This window comes from Drosophila bipectinata, chromosome 4, assembly GCF_030179905.1.
Source record: "Drosophila bipectinata strain 14024-0381.07 chromosome 4, DbipHiC1v2, whole genome shotgun sequence".
Taxonomy (NCBI): domain Eukaryota; kingdom Metazoa; phylum Arthropoda; class Insecta; order Diptera; family Drosophilidae; genus Drosophila; species Drosophila bipectinata.
Window position 1 is genome coordinate 19,410,053 of NC_091740.1, and position 17,047 is coordinate 19,427,099.

General features: G+C 36.8%; 1 protein-coding gene across 5 annotated transcripts in view; it reads left to right on the plus strand.

Moving 5' to 3' along the window:
- The first annotated feature begins 5,882 nt into the window (after positions 1-5,882).
- The window catches only part of Syt7 (Synaptotagmin 7), a 171,288-nt gene continuing 160,123 nt past the window's right edge, over positions 5,883-17,047 (plus strand). For 2 of the 5 annotated variants that reach the window (XM_070282430.1, XM_070282429.1), the window contains exons 1-2: positions 5,883-6,374; positions 6,515-6,677. In XM_070282430.1, coding sequence (XP_070138531.1) covers positions 6,517-6,677 — 161 coding nt within the window. In that variant the 5' untranslated portion in view covers positions 5,883-6,374; positions 6,515-6,516. Of the gene's footprint in view, positions 6,375-6,514; positions 6,678-17,047 lie in introns of those variants that run through there. The other 3 variants (XM_043213381.2, XM_070282427.1, XM_070282428.1) reach the window with 3 other exon arrangements.

Sequence of the window (17,047 nt, forward strand, 5' to 3'; positions counted from 1 at the left end):
AATGTTTACACAGTTTGAAAATTTGGCACAGCTCAAGAAGGGTTTTGTTGAAGAATAGGCCAAAATCGACTAAAAACATTGCAGGATTTGGCTAATTTAATGTCTAAACGCTTGGCTGAAGTCATTTCAAAGCACGCAGGCAATACCTATTACCTATTAGGTGAGAAAATACATTTTTTTTCTACAATTATAAATTTTTTAAAAATTATTTTCTATACAGTGTCCCAATAATTATTTCTAAGGGAGCTAATATAACAATATCGATTTTTGTGGAAAGGATCAGTAAAATAAAAAAGTTTTATCTGTTTTCAATGCATTTCATCTCTATATTTACAAATAAAATAAAAACAAAAAAAAATAAAAATCAATTACGAATTTATTAAAAAACAAGAAAGAAAAGCTAACTTCGGGCGGAGCCGAAGTTGATATACCCTTGCGGTTAAAACCGGATGTATATCGCAAACATCGGATACAGTTGGCCGATCCTTATGATTAGATCATAATGAAACCAATTAACTTAAATAATAAATCTAAAAAAAGTCCCAAGCTTCTATCTTCAAATATACGAAAGTTGATATTTCTACCAAATACTATTTCGAATCGTTCAGTTAAATGGCTGCTATAGGATTTAGTCGGCCGATCCTAATGAAATTTGGTAGGTTGGATCAACCAAAAAGAGAATCTGTATTAAGTTTTAGCTTTCTATCTTCAAAAACACGAAAGTTGGGTCATTTCGATCGTTCAGTTATATGGCAGCTATAAGATATAGTCGACCGATCCTTATGAAATTCGTAATTCGCATGTCGTAATGTTTTGCTAAAAATAGCTCTTGTGTCAAATTTGATCTAACTCTAAAAACACCAAAGTTATACCATTTCCGATCAATAGTTCAATAGTCGGCCGATCCCGGCCGTTCTGACTTATATATTGCGTGCAAAGGAAAAAAGGGTGTGTGCAAAGTTTCAAGACGATAGCTTTGAAACTGAGAGACTAGTTCGCGTAGAAAAAGAGACATGCGGACATGCTCATATCAACTCCGGAGGTGATCCTGATCAAGAATATATATACTTTATAAGGTCGGAGATGTCTCCTTCAGTGCGTTGCACACTTTTGGAGAGTGCAGAGTGTATTATAATTTTGTCCAAAAGTGTGCAACGCAGTGAAGGAACTATCTCCGACCCTATAAAGCATATATATTCTTGATCAGGATCACCTCTTCATCAGGATATGAGTATGCCCATCTGCCTGTCTGTTTCCACGCGAACTAGTCCATTAGTTTTTCAGCTATTGACTTAAAACTGTGCACACACCCTTCTTTCCTTTGCACGCAGTACATAAATCGGAAGGGCCGTGATTGCTGTCGGAAAATGCTATAACTTCGGTGTTTCTAGAGCCAGAGAGTTCGAATTTTGTATAACTGGTATTTTTTTTAATAAAAATACCTACTTTTGTATTTTTGAAGATAGAAGTTTGGGTTTTTTTTTTAGATTTTGTATTGTAATAAATGGGTTATATTATGATATTCTCATAATGATCGGCCAACTACATCCGGTTTTTGCGATGTATATCTGGATTTACCTGCAGGGGTATATCAACATTGGCTCCGCCCGAAGTTAGCTTACCTTTTTGATTTACTAAGAGGACTTCTATATTTTTTATGTAAACTGGTTCATTATCTTTAAGTCTTAGTTTTTGAAGGCCGAATATGTTTAAATTTACAAAAACTGTTTATTAAAGTTTATTATATTATTATATTACTGTTTATTATATTACACCTTTTCAAAGCTGTTTATTAAAGGTGTCGGGTCAGGCAGCAGCACACCGGTGTAATTTTAATGTTTAAATATGTTAACGTAATGTTTGGTAATGTTTATTTATTAGGCTTAAGTTTATACAAAAGCTAGTTGATCGTAAGCCGACTCTCTCTCGGCCGATCGACTCAACGGACTTTCTTTAGAGAATTTTTGCTCGGCAATGTCTAGGTCGGGCCGGCCTCTCCATTGTCGAGAGCTTTAGCTTCGAGGTGACTTGTTGGTCCGCCCTCTCTGTATATTACTTGAGTCCCTACATGCACCATAAGCTGGTCTATCTGCGGATCATCCGGCTTCATCTGCATGCAGAAATAAACATTTTTTATAACGTTCATATTAAATACAAATTCGTCTTTTTATTTACGGCATTGAAAATGATCTATAACAAAACATTGGTGACCCCGACGTGATCTAGTTAATATAATTAACTAAATTATTAACTATAATTTACTAAAGCTAAACTAAATAGAAACTAAAACTTAACCAAACTATTCCCGCGAAAACATATGTGGTGCAGATTAAAAATTACATGAACGATTTTGGTGCTAATAAGCAGTCAGTCAAATTCAAATTAAGAATAAAACATAAGCCTAATGGCAGTTCGGTTGTGGCCCGTTAAATTATTTATTATAGGCACACACACATATTTACGTTCCACAAAGCAAGTGCTTTCGCCCGCGCATAGACTTCATATATATATACGTTCCACAATTCCGCTACGGTTCTGAGCGGACAGTGGGACAAGGCGTGTTCGTCGCGAGCAAATAAATTTGGAGCGATAAAATTTGGCGCCGGAATTATTTACTTCGGGTTGGTCGGAACTTAATAAATTAACCATGAACTCCAGCGGCGCAGACACAGGAGCACCCACGCCAACCCGTAGTGCTATTCTAAAGTGCAAGGCCCTGGGTATTCTCCAGAACTTGCAGAGAGCTCTTTAGCCTGTTTCCAAGGTGGATTAATTTTTCAAATAACTTTGTAATTGCCGGAAAATTAGAAATGCCTCTGTAGTGGGCAGCATCGAACTTTTTCCCTTTTTTTATGTCAGGGAATTTTGTAAAGATTCTTTCCACTTAGGGGAAAAATCGAGGTTTCCAAAGATAAGCTGAAAAGTCTATGCAGAGGCTTGCACAGAGCCGCACACAGCCGGGGCCTAGCGAATAAACGGGTTGGATCCTTAGAATGCTCAACGTGCGACATGGTCAGATAGTCGCCATGTTCAGCGACTTCAAGGCCATCCATAGGGAGCTTGAGGACTTGGACATTTCGCAGATCAGTAGTGAGCTTCGATTAACTGTTTCGGAGCTCGTAGTGACAATGCAGGCCGAAATTGCGCACGAGACGCTCTTCCCCTTCGCTCTTCCCGAATTGCGGCCCACTCCACCCTAGCTAACGAAATGTCCACCATGCAGGTTGACTCAGAGTCAGGTCAAAGGTTTCAAGCTTTGCCTCCCTTGCCTCTTTCTACCTTCAGCGGTGGATACTCTGAATGACCTCAGTTTTACTCGATTTTCTGTACAATCGTCGGCGGTAATCCGAGCATCAATAAGGTGGAAAAGCTGCAAAGGTTGCCATGCTTTCGGGAGTCCGCTTTCGAAGCAGTTCGCTCCTTGGAAGTCTCCGATGAGAATTATGATATTGCACTGAATTTGGTGGAAAAACGATTTAATAGCCGTCGTTTAATATTTAAGGCTCATGTGAACGAGATTCTTGGACTCACTCTAGTGGGAGGTGATTCAATAACAGGTCTTCGAGGGTTATCCGACAAATTCAATGCCCATATGAGAACTTTGAAGAGTTTGGGTTCGACAAATGAGATTCGACAAAGCCGGCTGCATCATTGTCCAGGTGCTTCTTCAACGTTTGGATCCAGCTACCCAGGTTAAGTAGGAGGAGAGTCTAAATTCTTCAAGTTCCGACGCCATCCCTACTTGGGAGTCGCTGGCAGAGTTTCTGGAGCAGCGATGCAGGACTTTGGAGGCTATGGATGTTGCCGTTGGCCAGAGCTATGGAGCTGATTCCTTTTCGGGTCGGAATGCTTCGCTGGGAGCGGATTAAGCTGTACCTCGCCCCTTACGAATGTAGTTGGAGGACAGGCCCCAACGGAGGGGGGAATGTCGGGTCAGGCAGCAGCACACCGGTGTAATTTTAATGGTAACGTAATGTTTGGTAATGTTTATTTATTAGGCTTAAGTTTATACAAAAGCTAGTTGATCGCAAGCCGACTCTCTCTCGGCCGCTCGACTCAACGGACTTTCTTTAGAGAGTTTTAGCTCGGCAATATCTAGGTCGGGCCGCCCTCTCCATTGTCGAGAGCTTTAGCTTCGAGGTGACTTGTCGGTCGCCCTCTCTGTATATTACTTGAGTCCCTGCATGCACCATAAGCTGGTCTATCTGCGGATCATCCGGCTTCATCTGCATGCAGAAATAAACATTTTTTATAACGTTCATATTAAAAAAAAATTCGTCTTTTTATATGAAAAATATCAATGACCAAACAAAAGGGTTGTGGAATATTTTTAGTTCATTTGGACATAAAATCTTTACATCTAACGTCTTTTGTCTTTTTGAATATTTCAAAATTTTTTTTTAAGGTTCAATATTTAAATAATTGGAATGAAAGGACAATCGCATTTGATGTCGATACGACATTGTTATGGCGGCATGGATTCAAAATCGAACCCAGCAGATTTAGCATCCCGGGGCTTGGGAGTATCCGTGCACATTTACTTCCAATTTTGGTGGAAGGGTCCTATATGGATAAGGGACAAGGATAAATTCTTGGTAAAGTTGAACAATTGGTACAATTCTCACAGCTGGTTTTCTATAGGACTTTAAGCTACTTCTCGCTATCAAGCCTCTATAAAACCAATCTTAATTGGTAAAGCTCTCACCGATCAATCCGGTGAAATTCTTGAAATTCTGCCTATATATACATATTTTTGATAAGCATCAAAAGTCAAAAGAACGCGTGGATCTCAGTCTAAAAAAGATAGGAATTGGCATGGATTACACTGCCCACGCAGCTTAAGATCGTTTCAAATTTTGGCCACGCCTCTTCCGCTCCTAAGAGTTTCGTATTTTTGTAGCGCCAGCACTGGGGGGTTATTTAAAAATTTCGATGAAAAAAATCAACTCCAAACTATTTCTTAATATAGTGTTGAGTCAAATTGGTTCCTTTCCGATTTTTCAGTTATATAGTCAGTTATGTGAAATTTTGTAGGTTGGCTTGATTGGCTCTAAAATTTATAAAAAAATAGCTTCCCGACGTTAAAAACCATAAAGTAATGGCATTTCCGATCAATCAGTTATATGCAATTATAGTATATGTCCCGACTTATATAGATTTAAACACAGAAACAGGTAGTAACAGACAGACGGACACGCCTTATCAACTCAGGAGGGGACCCTGATACAGAATATGTATACTTTGTGTTTCCTTCACTGCATTCCACATTTTGACGAAAATTACCCTCTTCAAGGGTATTGAATGCGTATATGTATATTCGCATGAATACGATATATCTTGGTTTTAAAAAACCTACGTTTATTTTTTTCTTATTGAAAGAAAAGATCCATTAAGTCTCAATTAGTTCAGAACAGATTTCTTAATCGTGTAAATAAAAAAGAAGAGATTTGTTTTGAGAAATTAAAAAAGAAATGCTATGATTATGGCTTATAAACTTATTTTTTAAATTTTAAAATAAAAATTTGATTTTTTTTTTCGAAAAATAATAGTTTTGTAACAATCCTTTGACCTTTTTTGAGAATATAGTTCCATAGTACAGCTAGAATTTCGATTTGTTGAACTTGTTATCGACACATTTATCGATTGCTTCTGTCAAATATATAGTTTTAAAACATTTAAAAAAAATGAATGTTAGGTTTTATAAATATATGTATATAAATATATGAGTGTTATCAATATATATGTTAATTAAGTTTTGTTCAAAAGGTGGTGGGGCTCTTATACTTAAAAAAAAAAAATAATAAGTTTGAGGGTGAGAAATTGTCATGCGCACGGACGAAGCTTTTGGGGAACATAAACTTTTTCTACTCTTATATAAAAATGTATTCAATATGTTTTCAGTGGCATAAGTAGTTTCACGGTAACTTATACAAAAAACTTGTTAAAAAATGATTAAAATAAAAATGATACTATCATAAAAACAAAAAAAAACTTAACAAAAAACTTAAAAAAAAGTAATATATTAAGAAAAATAAGTAAAAATAAAGCTTAATAACCATTTAGAAAATCGTTACCTAAAGCTGTATATTAGTTAATAATAATGCGTGCTTGGTTTTATTTCTCCGTACTTTTTAATCCAATAAAGTTTTCCAATAAAATGTAAATAAAAAAACTTTTAAGTGACTTTTTGTAAAGTTTCGGAAATATGTGTATATGTTTCATAAAATATAAAAATGTAATAATATGTCAATAAATGTTAGATTTTTTAGAGACAAAAATTTATATTGTGCGCGGAGAAAAAAATTGGAAAAAGAAAAATTTTAATATTGACAGAAAATTTACAGTCAAAGAACTGAAATATAAGAATCTATAAAGTAAGCCAACCAATTTTAATATTATTAAATAAGTTTTAAAACTTATACTGATAAGGTTATTAATTCAATATGGTCATACTTTTTGCAGTATTGCATAAGAATTTAAATCGACTCAATATAATATACTTTACACTTTACAGATATGGCTAGTGTAATTCTTATAGCTTGTCTTGCTATATTGGGTCTTATCATAGCAATTTCTCTTTTTCTGGCTGGAGGATATTTGTGGTGGCGGCACAAAAGATCTCAGTTGCAATTTATTGAGCCTAATGAAGACGAGGAGTCAAGTAGTTACAGTCTTAGGTAAGTTTAAACTAATTATGTAATTTTTTCCACTTTTAAAAATTTAAATATTAAAAAAGTTAGAAGTAAAATCTTTTTGTTTTTGCCAAAGGCGAAGCTTATAGTATATCCATGTCGTATTCAACTATTTTACTCAAAAACTACGTACGAGATTTCTGTTCGAGTTTTTCGATAAAGCAATTTACAAATTTTTAACTTCATTATAGAAAAGTTCAACGGAAAAGTTTGAAAATTAACTGTTATTTTTCGCATGGTGGAATCTGTCGGACTTTTATATTTTATTGGGAGACTTTGCTGCCTCCGTACCGAAATACTGGTATAACTGCTTTCTCAAGAAGTTGCGCTGAAAAAAACTTAAAAATCATTGGAGTCATCCAAATTTTTGAATATCCGGTGGATGAAGAGTCCGACGTAGCAGTCGCTTCTTAATCTATTGAGCAATTGAGGTATTCTACTACACGCCCAGTTTCACAGCTGTTCTAGGAGATCCACTGGTTAGAGTCTGTACCATTACATGCGAATATGATTCTGGAAAGAGAGGCAGGGTAATCTGTGTATGTTGCAAGACACATCGATTTCTTAGAAAGAAGCTGAGGCATCGTGGGTGTTGCAATATACCAATATAACCTGGAGGCTGATCCGTTCGCGACGTGAATATCCTTTCAGAAATAAAACAAATTGGCTGAAAAAGGTGCGGGTGCAGGACGCTTTTCAGAGAATTAACTGCTGAATGTCCACCACATTTTCCTTGCCCCGTACATTGGGCGAAAACGTCCCCGTTATGAAAATATTTTTCAAATATTTTCGGAACCATCCTTGGCTTTTTGATAACCATCTAAAGTATGAATGAAGTGGCAACAGAATGTATCCACTAAAAAAAAATTTGGCCAATAAGCTTTCGTTTTAAAAATTTCAAAAAAAAACAAATTTTCTTACATGCCGTTATGTCGGAAAGATAGTCTAGTGTTATTAAGATAAATCGAGAAGTTTAAAGCTTAATTTTTCATTACTCCTTCTCTAAGCTTCTCCATCTCCTTTCTCTAACAATTATCTACAAAAAGTTATTGTTTTTTTTTGAGAAGCTCACAAATTCGTGTTAACGAATGTTCAATTTGGAGTTCGATGTCGAAATATAAACAAAAAACACAGTAAAACTATTTATAAATAAAGAGGGCCCATGACCGTCATTTTTTGACATAAATGATGTAATTAAAATATTTTTTTTTAATAAATTAATATTTTTGTTAAGTTACAAGTCCCAAGTAAAAATTTTTTAAGACCCAAGCATGATCAATGTACTTTTTTTTTCAAGCCGTTGGTGCCAAATGCCGATCTAGCCGAAAAAGCCCTCTATATCATACCCTGAACTATTCTCTTCCGCCAACACCGCTTCTTTTATAAACGATTTTTATTTTGACTAACCTTTAAAAGTATAGATTTTCAATATGTTGCATACACTTGTATGTTTTGGAACAATTGCCTAAATTGAATTTAATCATTTTGCTTCACCCATCTCATATTAAAATCTGAAAGAGTATAACTTTTTACATTTTTACATTATCATAAATTGTTCCTTTTAACATTATTGATACTAATTCCTTGGTATGCAAAAGGTTGAAAAACATTAATAAAATGAGGGATAAGCTTCGAGCTTGTGAGCTGACACATCAATTTAAGCGGGATTAAATTCCCTAATCGGTTTCTTTACAACCAATACATTCGGAGCTTGGCTCCGATTCAATCCCAATCCTACATTTCTCCTATGAAAAATGCAACATCGGATATTCTTAACATATTGGACTGTGTCCTAGCGGAGGCCACAGGTCATTTTAACGAGCCACACACCGTGGACTTGGACTTGGTATTACCCCATTATTTTGCTATCGCTTTTGCGATACCCAAAGATTTCGCTGTCATCTGGTTCACAAAGGTGGCAGTAGGTCTGATGATATAATCTTTAGATATACAGTCGAATCCCGATAATTCGTACCCCGCTAAATCGAAATTCGCGATAATTTGTAAAAAATTCTGTCCCTCTGAAAAAAATTCGTTAATTCGTAAAAATTCCTTACATTTTGGTCCCCTCGTTAATTTGTAGTATTTGGCGCAACGCAAAAAATATTGAACCACTTATAAATCGTAATTTTATTTCAAACCCTCTTATAAATCTTAATGCGATGCGAATTTGTAGTTAAAGCACCGTTAGATTTTGCAGACAGCTATGCCGCTTTTATGTCGCTGTGCATTAGGAATTTTGTGTTTCTCTCACTGTTTTCGTTATGTTTGCTGTTACCAATTATTGTTACCAAAAACTTCAAATTATTTTAAAGCTTGAAATTTTGTTTTTTAAAGTTTAATGTTTCTGCTTAATTGCTTAATTTTTTTTTAATATAATTTTAAGTTATTGTTTCCTTTAATTTAAAAAACGTACAACTGAATGTACATACTTATGTTTGTTTAATTTTAATAAAGTTAAATACATATGTAAACATGATGTGAAATGCAAAAACCCCGTTTATTCGACTCTTTAATTTTTTTGCCCCGCTAAATAGAAATCTCGATAAATCGAATTCCCGTCTAATTCGTAAAAAAAGTGATCCCCTTGCCATTTCGAATTATCGGGACTCGACTGTATTGCCTTGATTTGCAACATCGCTAAGATATTTGAGCGGATATATATTCAAAAATGAACACTTTTTTATTTTTTATTTTATATCCCTTAACCAAAATGTTTCATTTTCTGCGAGATCCACCTAAACTAATTTAGCGGGCTTGTCTTAGCATTGAAGCCTTTAAGAGCCAATGTCAGGTTGACGCCATTCATCTATCTATTGCTACTTCTATTTGTTATTTTTATCGAAGACATCTTTTCTTGCTTTCGTCATGACTCCGTGTTGCATGCGGATGAGCGTAAAATCTATAAGACCATTAGCTGGATTATTGACAGTTACCTTATGTAGGAAGATTTATACAGAGTTTTCCCTTCATTCCTTACACTTATCTAAATGTAATGTTACCCGCTGCAGCCCGTAGTCCATGGATATCTGCACTGATTATTTTATCGGAAATCATGCTTACACAGTTTACGAGAACGTGTTACATTTAGGTCTCTTATCACGCTGAGGGGCAGTCCACGGGTGACGAAGCAAGCAAGCAAAAGTAAAGAGATTTTGATTCATTCAATTTGGGCTAAAGGGAACATTGGAGTATCAAAAAAAAAATGTTCTTAAACAAATTCTAATTTTAAAAATGTTCAAATAGCGACCCTACAAGCTGTGCCCAAGGATTTTTCAACATTCAGCGAGGATCCTAAGGACTGGCCGTTATTTCAGCACGTTTGAACATGGCACTACAGCAGCTGAAAATACCAACGTGGAAAACATGCTACGTCTGCAAAAGTCGCTTAAAGGAAAAGCTCGTGAACTGGTTAGACTTAAGCTCCTAATTCTTAATTTAGTGCCAGATGTCATCAGTACTTTGAAGATATTTTAAACAAGATATTTGTTATAGACGCAAAACATATCGTCGAGAGAATAATGAACAAGTTCTGAAGACTAGCACCATCCAAAGACAGATTGGGGACGATAATAGAGTGGCACTCGCTGGCACTTCGCAACCTCTGTGCGACTATAGAGGCTGAAGGCGCAATCCAATGAAGGCGCAATCCCATGCCAGTCCAAGTAAAGGAGCTAGAAGATAAGCTTCTCATCGTTGGATGATAAGATAAACTGGGCAATACAACCCCGCGGCGATAGGGTGGCAGCAGTCAAAGCATTCAGTGACTGGCTGCATAAGATCACAGAGGCAGCATCTTCAGATCCAGACAGATGAGTCTGGACCATCACGAGAACAAACACAATCAAACGCGAGCCATACGGAAGTAGCTCAGCAGCAAAATCAATTGAAGTGTGAAGCGTACTGCGACATGAGTCACCGTCCAGCACAATGTGGCGGTCACCTTGACAGTGACAAGTGGTGGTACCGCTAATTTCTGCCCAGCCGACATTGGTAATCGAGAATTTGGAAGCTAGCAGTCCTTCAGAAGATCCGTGACGGGAATTGAAACGAACCAATAGCATCGAACCAAGGAACCTATACTCACGGTAGCACGTTAGCTATACTCAGCTGAAGATATGTCCCCACTGAAAATATTAGAGAGTACTTGCTAAAATAAATCCGGAAAATATGAAATTGTACCGACAAACTTCCAAAGACGCTCCAAGACGTTACGCTCGTTAGCTGCTTACCATGAGGAAAAATGTATTTCAGGAACCGGATCTATACGAGAAGATTGACGCTCAAAATAGGAACCTCTTAGACAAACGATAAGGGGTTAAGCTATCTGAGGAAGCAACCGCCATGAGAACAGCCGTACATGGCATCTGCCGGTATTCATAGCGTTGAATCCAAACAACCCGAATAAGTTAAGGTTAGTATGGGATGAAGTCGCAAAAGAACATGGATCAGAAAACTCAGGGAGTCCAGATTCCTTGAACCCACTCATAGGATAAACATCCTTTGTCTTTGTGATAAGACAGAAGCAGTGACAAAGGGGACACTTATGTCAAGCGACCTATGTCCTTTGGGATATGTTGCACCCCCAAAAAGATTTCCCATTGGCCTTAAACGCCATCCAAAATGCACGCCATTCAAAAGGATTCGAGATCCAAGGGTTTTGTTCAATTTCGTTCAACCGAAAAGATTTTCGTTTCGGGATTTTCGTTTAACCGAAAAGATAGTTGGTGTTCTGGGACTCAAATGATGATATGTTCAAGCTTATCATCAGATGTTCAAGGCTTAAGCGCGACGTTCTGCCAGAAAATGAAATTCCCACCAAACGAGAAGTTCTACATATTCTTATGTCGAGCTTTGGTCCATTAGGATTTTTATCATGCCAGATAATTGGGCTTAAAATACTTCTCCAGCGCATATGGCGGCTTGGTCGGACTCAAAGACAGTATTACAGTGGCCAACTATCGACCCCCGCAACTTTCATCATTTCTGCACAGAGTCGCCAAAATTCTACAATTCTACAAGTGCCGACAGGGCTACCAAGACCACAGGACAAACCGATTCAAGAAATTGGCCAACATCCACGAAGCAGGAGAGCATCATCGATACGGAAGCATGTGATGACGACCCATACGAGATCAGCGGTTATGTTCAATGTGCCCTAATTCTGGATATAGCGGCGCTTATACGAGTAGTGGCGCAATGCTCCTATTCATCGATCGGCTGCAAGCGAAATGTGCCGGGCACGACATGTTAATTACCACGAAATGAGTCAAGTAAGCAAGGCAAAGATGCTACTACACAAGTAATCTTAGTTTAAAACGTTATACCAAAGATTATAAAGTACATAGATGGGACATCAGGGCCCAAAACGGTCAACTTTTTGCGTCGAGCTTGTTGGTGAGGAGGGAACGCACATGCATACGATTCTATTTTTAGAACTCTTTACATGTACCCGTCAACAAAAATGTGAACCTATGTGTGTATGTGTGACTGCTCGCACGACGGAGTAAAAATGTTTTGGCTTCCAAATTTCAATTTCAATTTCCCGTTTCTGTTTTCGATGCGCCGATGTGGTAGTTGGTGGAACAAATAGTATTTTTGATCGCCGCAGATCGAGACAGGATGGTTCCGTAATGCTTAGACTAGTTACTCTCTGTGTAATTTTTCTGTGTTCAAATCCTCGTAAGGACCTTGAACTTTTTCTTTCTTTTATAATTATTATTATTTTTTTTCTTTAATTGTAATATTTTTCTTTAATTTTACAATTGTAAAATTGTTTTATTCTTCATTATGTCCCGCTAATAAAATGCTAAAAAAATTTCAAGGGAGTCCTTCCGGTATTTTGTGTACGACACGTCCGTCACTTATTTTTACAACAATTGTATTAGAATGCAATTAAAAATAATAAAAATAACGTAAAAATTAAAAGTAAAAAAAAAAAAATAAATAAAGGTATATATAACAAGAAAGGAAAGCTAACTTCGGGCGGAGCCGAAGTTTATATACCCTTGCAGTTAAAACCGGATATATATCGCAAACATCGGATATAGTTGGCCGATCCTTATGGCAATAGGAATATATAATCCAATTTTTTACAATACAAAATTTAAAAAAAGTCCCAAACTTCTATCTTCAAAAATACGAAAGTTGATATATCTACCAAGTACCATTTCCGATCGTTCAGTTATATGGCAGCTATAGGATATAGTCGGCCGATCCTAATGAAATTTGGTAGGTCGGATCAACTGACCAAATATATAATCTGTACCAAGTTCCAGCTTTCTATCTTCAAAGACACGAGTTGGGTCAAAGTTGGGTCATTTCCGATCGTTCAGTTATATGGCAGCTATAGGATATAGTCGGCCGATCCTTACGAAATTCAGCATGTCGTATTATTTTGCCAAAAATAGCTCTCACCTAAAATTTGAACTCTCTAACTTTGAAAACACCAAAGTTATACCATTTCCGATCAATCAGTTATATGGCAGCTATAGAATATAGTCGGCCGATCCGGGCCGTTCCGACTTATATACTGCGTGCAAAGAAAATAAGGGTGTGTGCAAAGTTTCAAGACGATAGCTTTAAAACTGAGAGACTAGTTCGCGTAGAAGCAGACAGACGGACAGACAGACGGACATGCTCATATCAACTCAGGAGGTGATCCTGATCAAGAATATATATACTTTTTATGGTCGGAGATGTCTCCTTCACTGCGTTGCACACTTTTGACCAAAATTATAATACCCTATGCAAGGGTATAAAAAGAATCATAAAACTATAAATTTATCAAAATTGAAACAACCGCCCGCTAATGAAGTCGAACCCAGGACCCCATGAATAAGGACCACGCACTATCCATCTAGGCTACACTTGAAGTTGATTTTATGATACTTAAAATTGGTGTTAAAGGAGGCGCTAGAATCTATACCAAAAACAGAGTTGACGAGTAAGGATAGTAAAAGATATTTCTGATCTCTTTACTCTTACATTGGTTCGATTACAACGTTTCAAACTTTCATCGTTCCAAAGATGTTACGATCTAAAAATAGAATTCTCTCTTTCCCTCTCTCATCTGCCAGCCGTTTGTCGTGGAACCCGCTCTCAAATGTTTTCATTATTACAGCGGGTTCCACGAGCGGGCCTGCTAAAATGCCGTAGAACCCGCACTTATAGACATTTTTACAGCGGGTTCCACTACGAACTGAGACGATGTTAAGATGATTTTACAATTTTGTATTTTTTTTTAATGGATTATTAATTTAGAAAACATATTAAAATAATAAAACAATAATATAAATAAATTTAAAATTAAAAAAAAATTGACTTCCCGAGCCTGGTTTGAACTCGTTTTACATTGCACACCAGCCAAGCACTCTACCACTCGGCTATTCCTCATGCGTTGTCGCGCGAAAAATTTCTCAAACTTAACTTGTCGCGCAATGAAACCAATGGAACCGCCACAGAAAATTTTTCTTTGTATGAGATGTCCCATCTATGTACTTTATAATCTTTGGTTATACGGGGGACCAGAGTTACAGTCCAGTGATCGATGGAATAGAGAAGGTCTCATATGCGAGTAAGATTCTAGAAGATGATAGAAGGAAGCTTACGACTTTGTTGAGAGGAGAACAGAATAAGACAGAGTATTTATTACAAAAAGTATGTACGTGTGTGTATGTATGAGTTTACAAGTGTAGGGCACTCGACCTTTTCTCCCTAATATAGATTGGAGGGGGCTTGGGTTTTTTTTCGGTGTCTTGGGCTGGTTGGTTTTCCTCAACCTCCTCGATCTTCAGGACACGGTTAATTTTTGTTGCAGAGGTTAATACCTCTGCAAGGGTATAATAACAAAGGCACTTTTGTGGCCCCTTGCAGGATGTTCAAACATTATGTTGAACATGAAATTAAAGATTAAGATTATAATCCGGATTATTAGACCCGGATCGGCCGACTATATCCTATAGCTGCCATATAACTGATTGATCGGAAATGGTATAACTTTGGTGTTTTTAGAGTTAGAGAAATTCAAATTGACACAAGAGCTATTTTTGGCAAAATATTGCGACATGCCAAATTTCATAAGGATCGGTCGACTATATCCTATAGCTACCATATAACTAAACGATCGAAAATGACCCAACTTCCGTCTTTTTAAAGATAGAAAACTGAAACTTAGTAAAGATTCTATTTTTGATCAGTTGATCCAACCTACCAAATTTCATTAGGATCGAGATAGAAGATAGAAGATTTTTGAAGATAGAAAGCTGGAACTTGGTACAGATTCTATTCTATATTCCGGTTTTAACTGCAAGGGTATATCAACTTCGGCTCCGCCCGAAGTTAGCTTTCCTTTCTTGTTTTTACCTTCTATTTACTTTTAAAGACATTTTTATGTTTATTTATTTAGAAAAATTCAAAGAGAGGAAAAAAATGTTCAATTACCTCTTAGTTTGTATTTTGATTCTTATCTATGTTCTAATCGTACTTTCGCGACCCAAAACATAATTTTTTTTGTAATTGCTTCGCATTAAGTGAAAGCAGGTGGATAAAACTTCATGTGTTAAGCCATTTTAGTGATAACTATTGAAATTAAAAACAAGAAAGGAAAGCTAACTTCGGGCGGAGCCGAAGTTTATATACCCTTGCAGTTAAAACCGGATATATATCGCAAACATCGGATATAGTTGGCCGATCCTTATGGGAATATGAATATATAATCCAATTTATTACAATACAAAATCTAAAAAAAGTCCCAAACTTCTATCTTCAAAAATACGAAAGTTGATATTTCTACCAAATACCATTTCCGATCCTTCAGTTATATGGCAGCTATGGGATATAGTCGGCCGATGAAATTTGGTAGGTTGGATCAACTGACCAAAAGTAGAATCTGTATTAAATTCAAGCTTTCTATCTTCAAAAACACGAAAGTTCGGTCATTTCCGATCGTTCAGTTATATGGCAGCTATAAGATATATTCAGCCGATCCTTATGAAATTTGGCATGACGTAATGTTTTGCCAAAAATATCTCACATGTCAAATTTGAAGTCTCTAACTCTAAAAACATCAAAGTTATACAATTTCCGATCAATCAGTTATATGGCAGCTATAGGATATAGTCGGCCGATCCGGGCCGTTCCGACTTATATACTGCGTGCAAAGGAAAGAAGGGTGTGTGCAAAGTTTCAAGACGATAGCTTTAAAACTGAGAGACTAGTTCGCGTAGAAACAGACAGACGGACAGACAGACGGACAGACAGACGGACAGACAGACGGACAGACAGACGGACAGACGGACAGACGGACATGCTCATATTAACTCAGGAGGTGATCCTGATAAAGAATATATATACTTTATAGGGTCGAAGATGTCTCCTTCACTGCGTTGCACACTTTTGACCAAAATTGTAATACCCTCTGCAAGGGTATAAAAACAAGAAAGGAAAGCTAACTTCGGGCAGAGCCGAAGTTTATATACCCTTGCAGTTTAAACCGGATATATATCGCAAACATCAGATATAGTTGGCCGATCCTTATGGAAATATGAATATATAATCCAATTTATTACAATACAAAATCTAAAAAAAGTCTCAAGCTTCTATCTTCAAAAATACCAAAGTTGGTATTTCTACCAAAAACCATTTCCGATCGTTCAGTTATATGGCAGCTATAAGATATAGTCGGCCGATCGTTATGAAATTTGGTAGATCGGATTAACTGACCAAGAATATAATCTGTACCAAGTTCCAGCTTTCTATCTTTAACAACACGAAAGTTGGGTCATTTCCGATCGTTCAGTTATAGGACAGCTATAGGGTATAGTCGGCCGATCCTTACAAAATTTGGCATGTCGTATTATTTTGCCAAAAATAGCGCTCGTGTAAAATTTGAACTCTCTAACTCTAAAAACACCGAAGTTATACCATTTCCGATCAATCAGTTATATGGCAGCTATAGGATATAGTCGGCCGATCCGGGCCGTTCCGACTTATATACTGCGTGCAAAGGAAAGAAGGGCGTGTGCAAAGTTTCAAGTCGATAGCTTTAAAACTGAGAGACAAGTTCGCGTAGAAATAGACAGACAGACAGACGGACAAGCTCATATCAACTCAGGAGGTGATCCTGATCAAGAATATATATACTATATATATATTTGACATGAGAGCTATTTTTAGAAAAATATTACGACATGCCAAATTTTATAAGGATCGGCCGACTATATCCTATAGCTGCCATATAACTGAACGATCGGAAATGACCCAACTTTCGTGTTTTTGATGATAGAAAGCTGGCACTTGGTACAGATTAAATTTTTGGTCAATTAATCCGATCTACCAAATTTCATAACGATCGG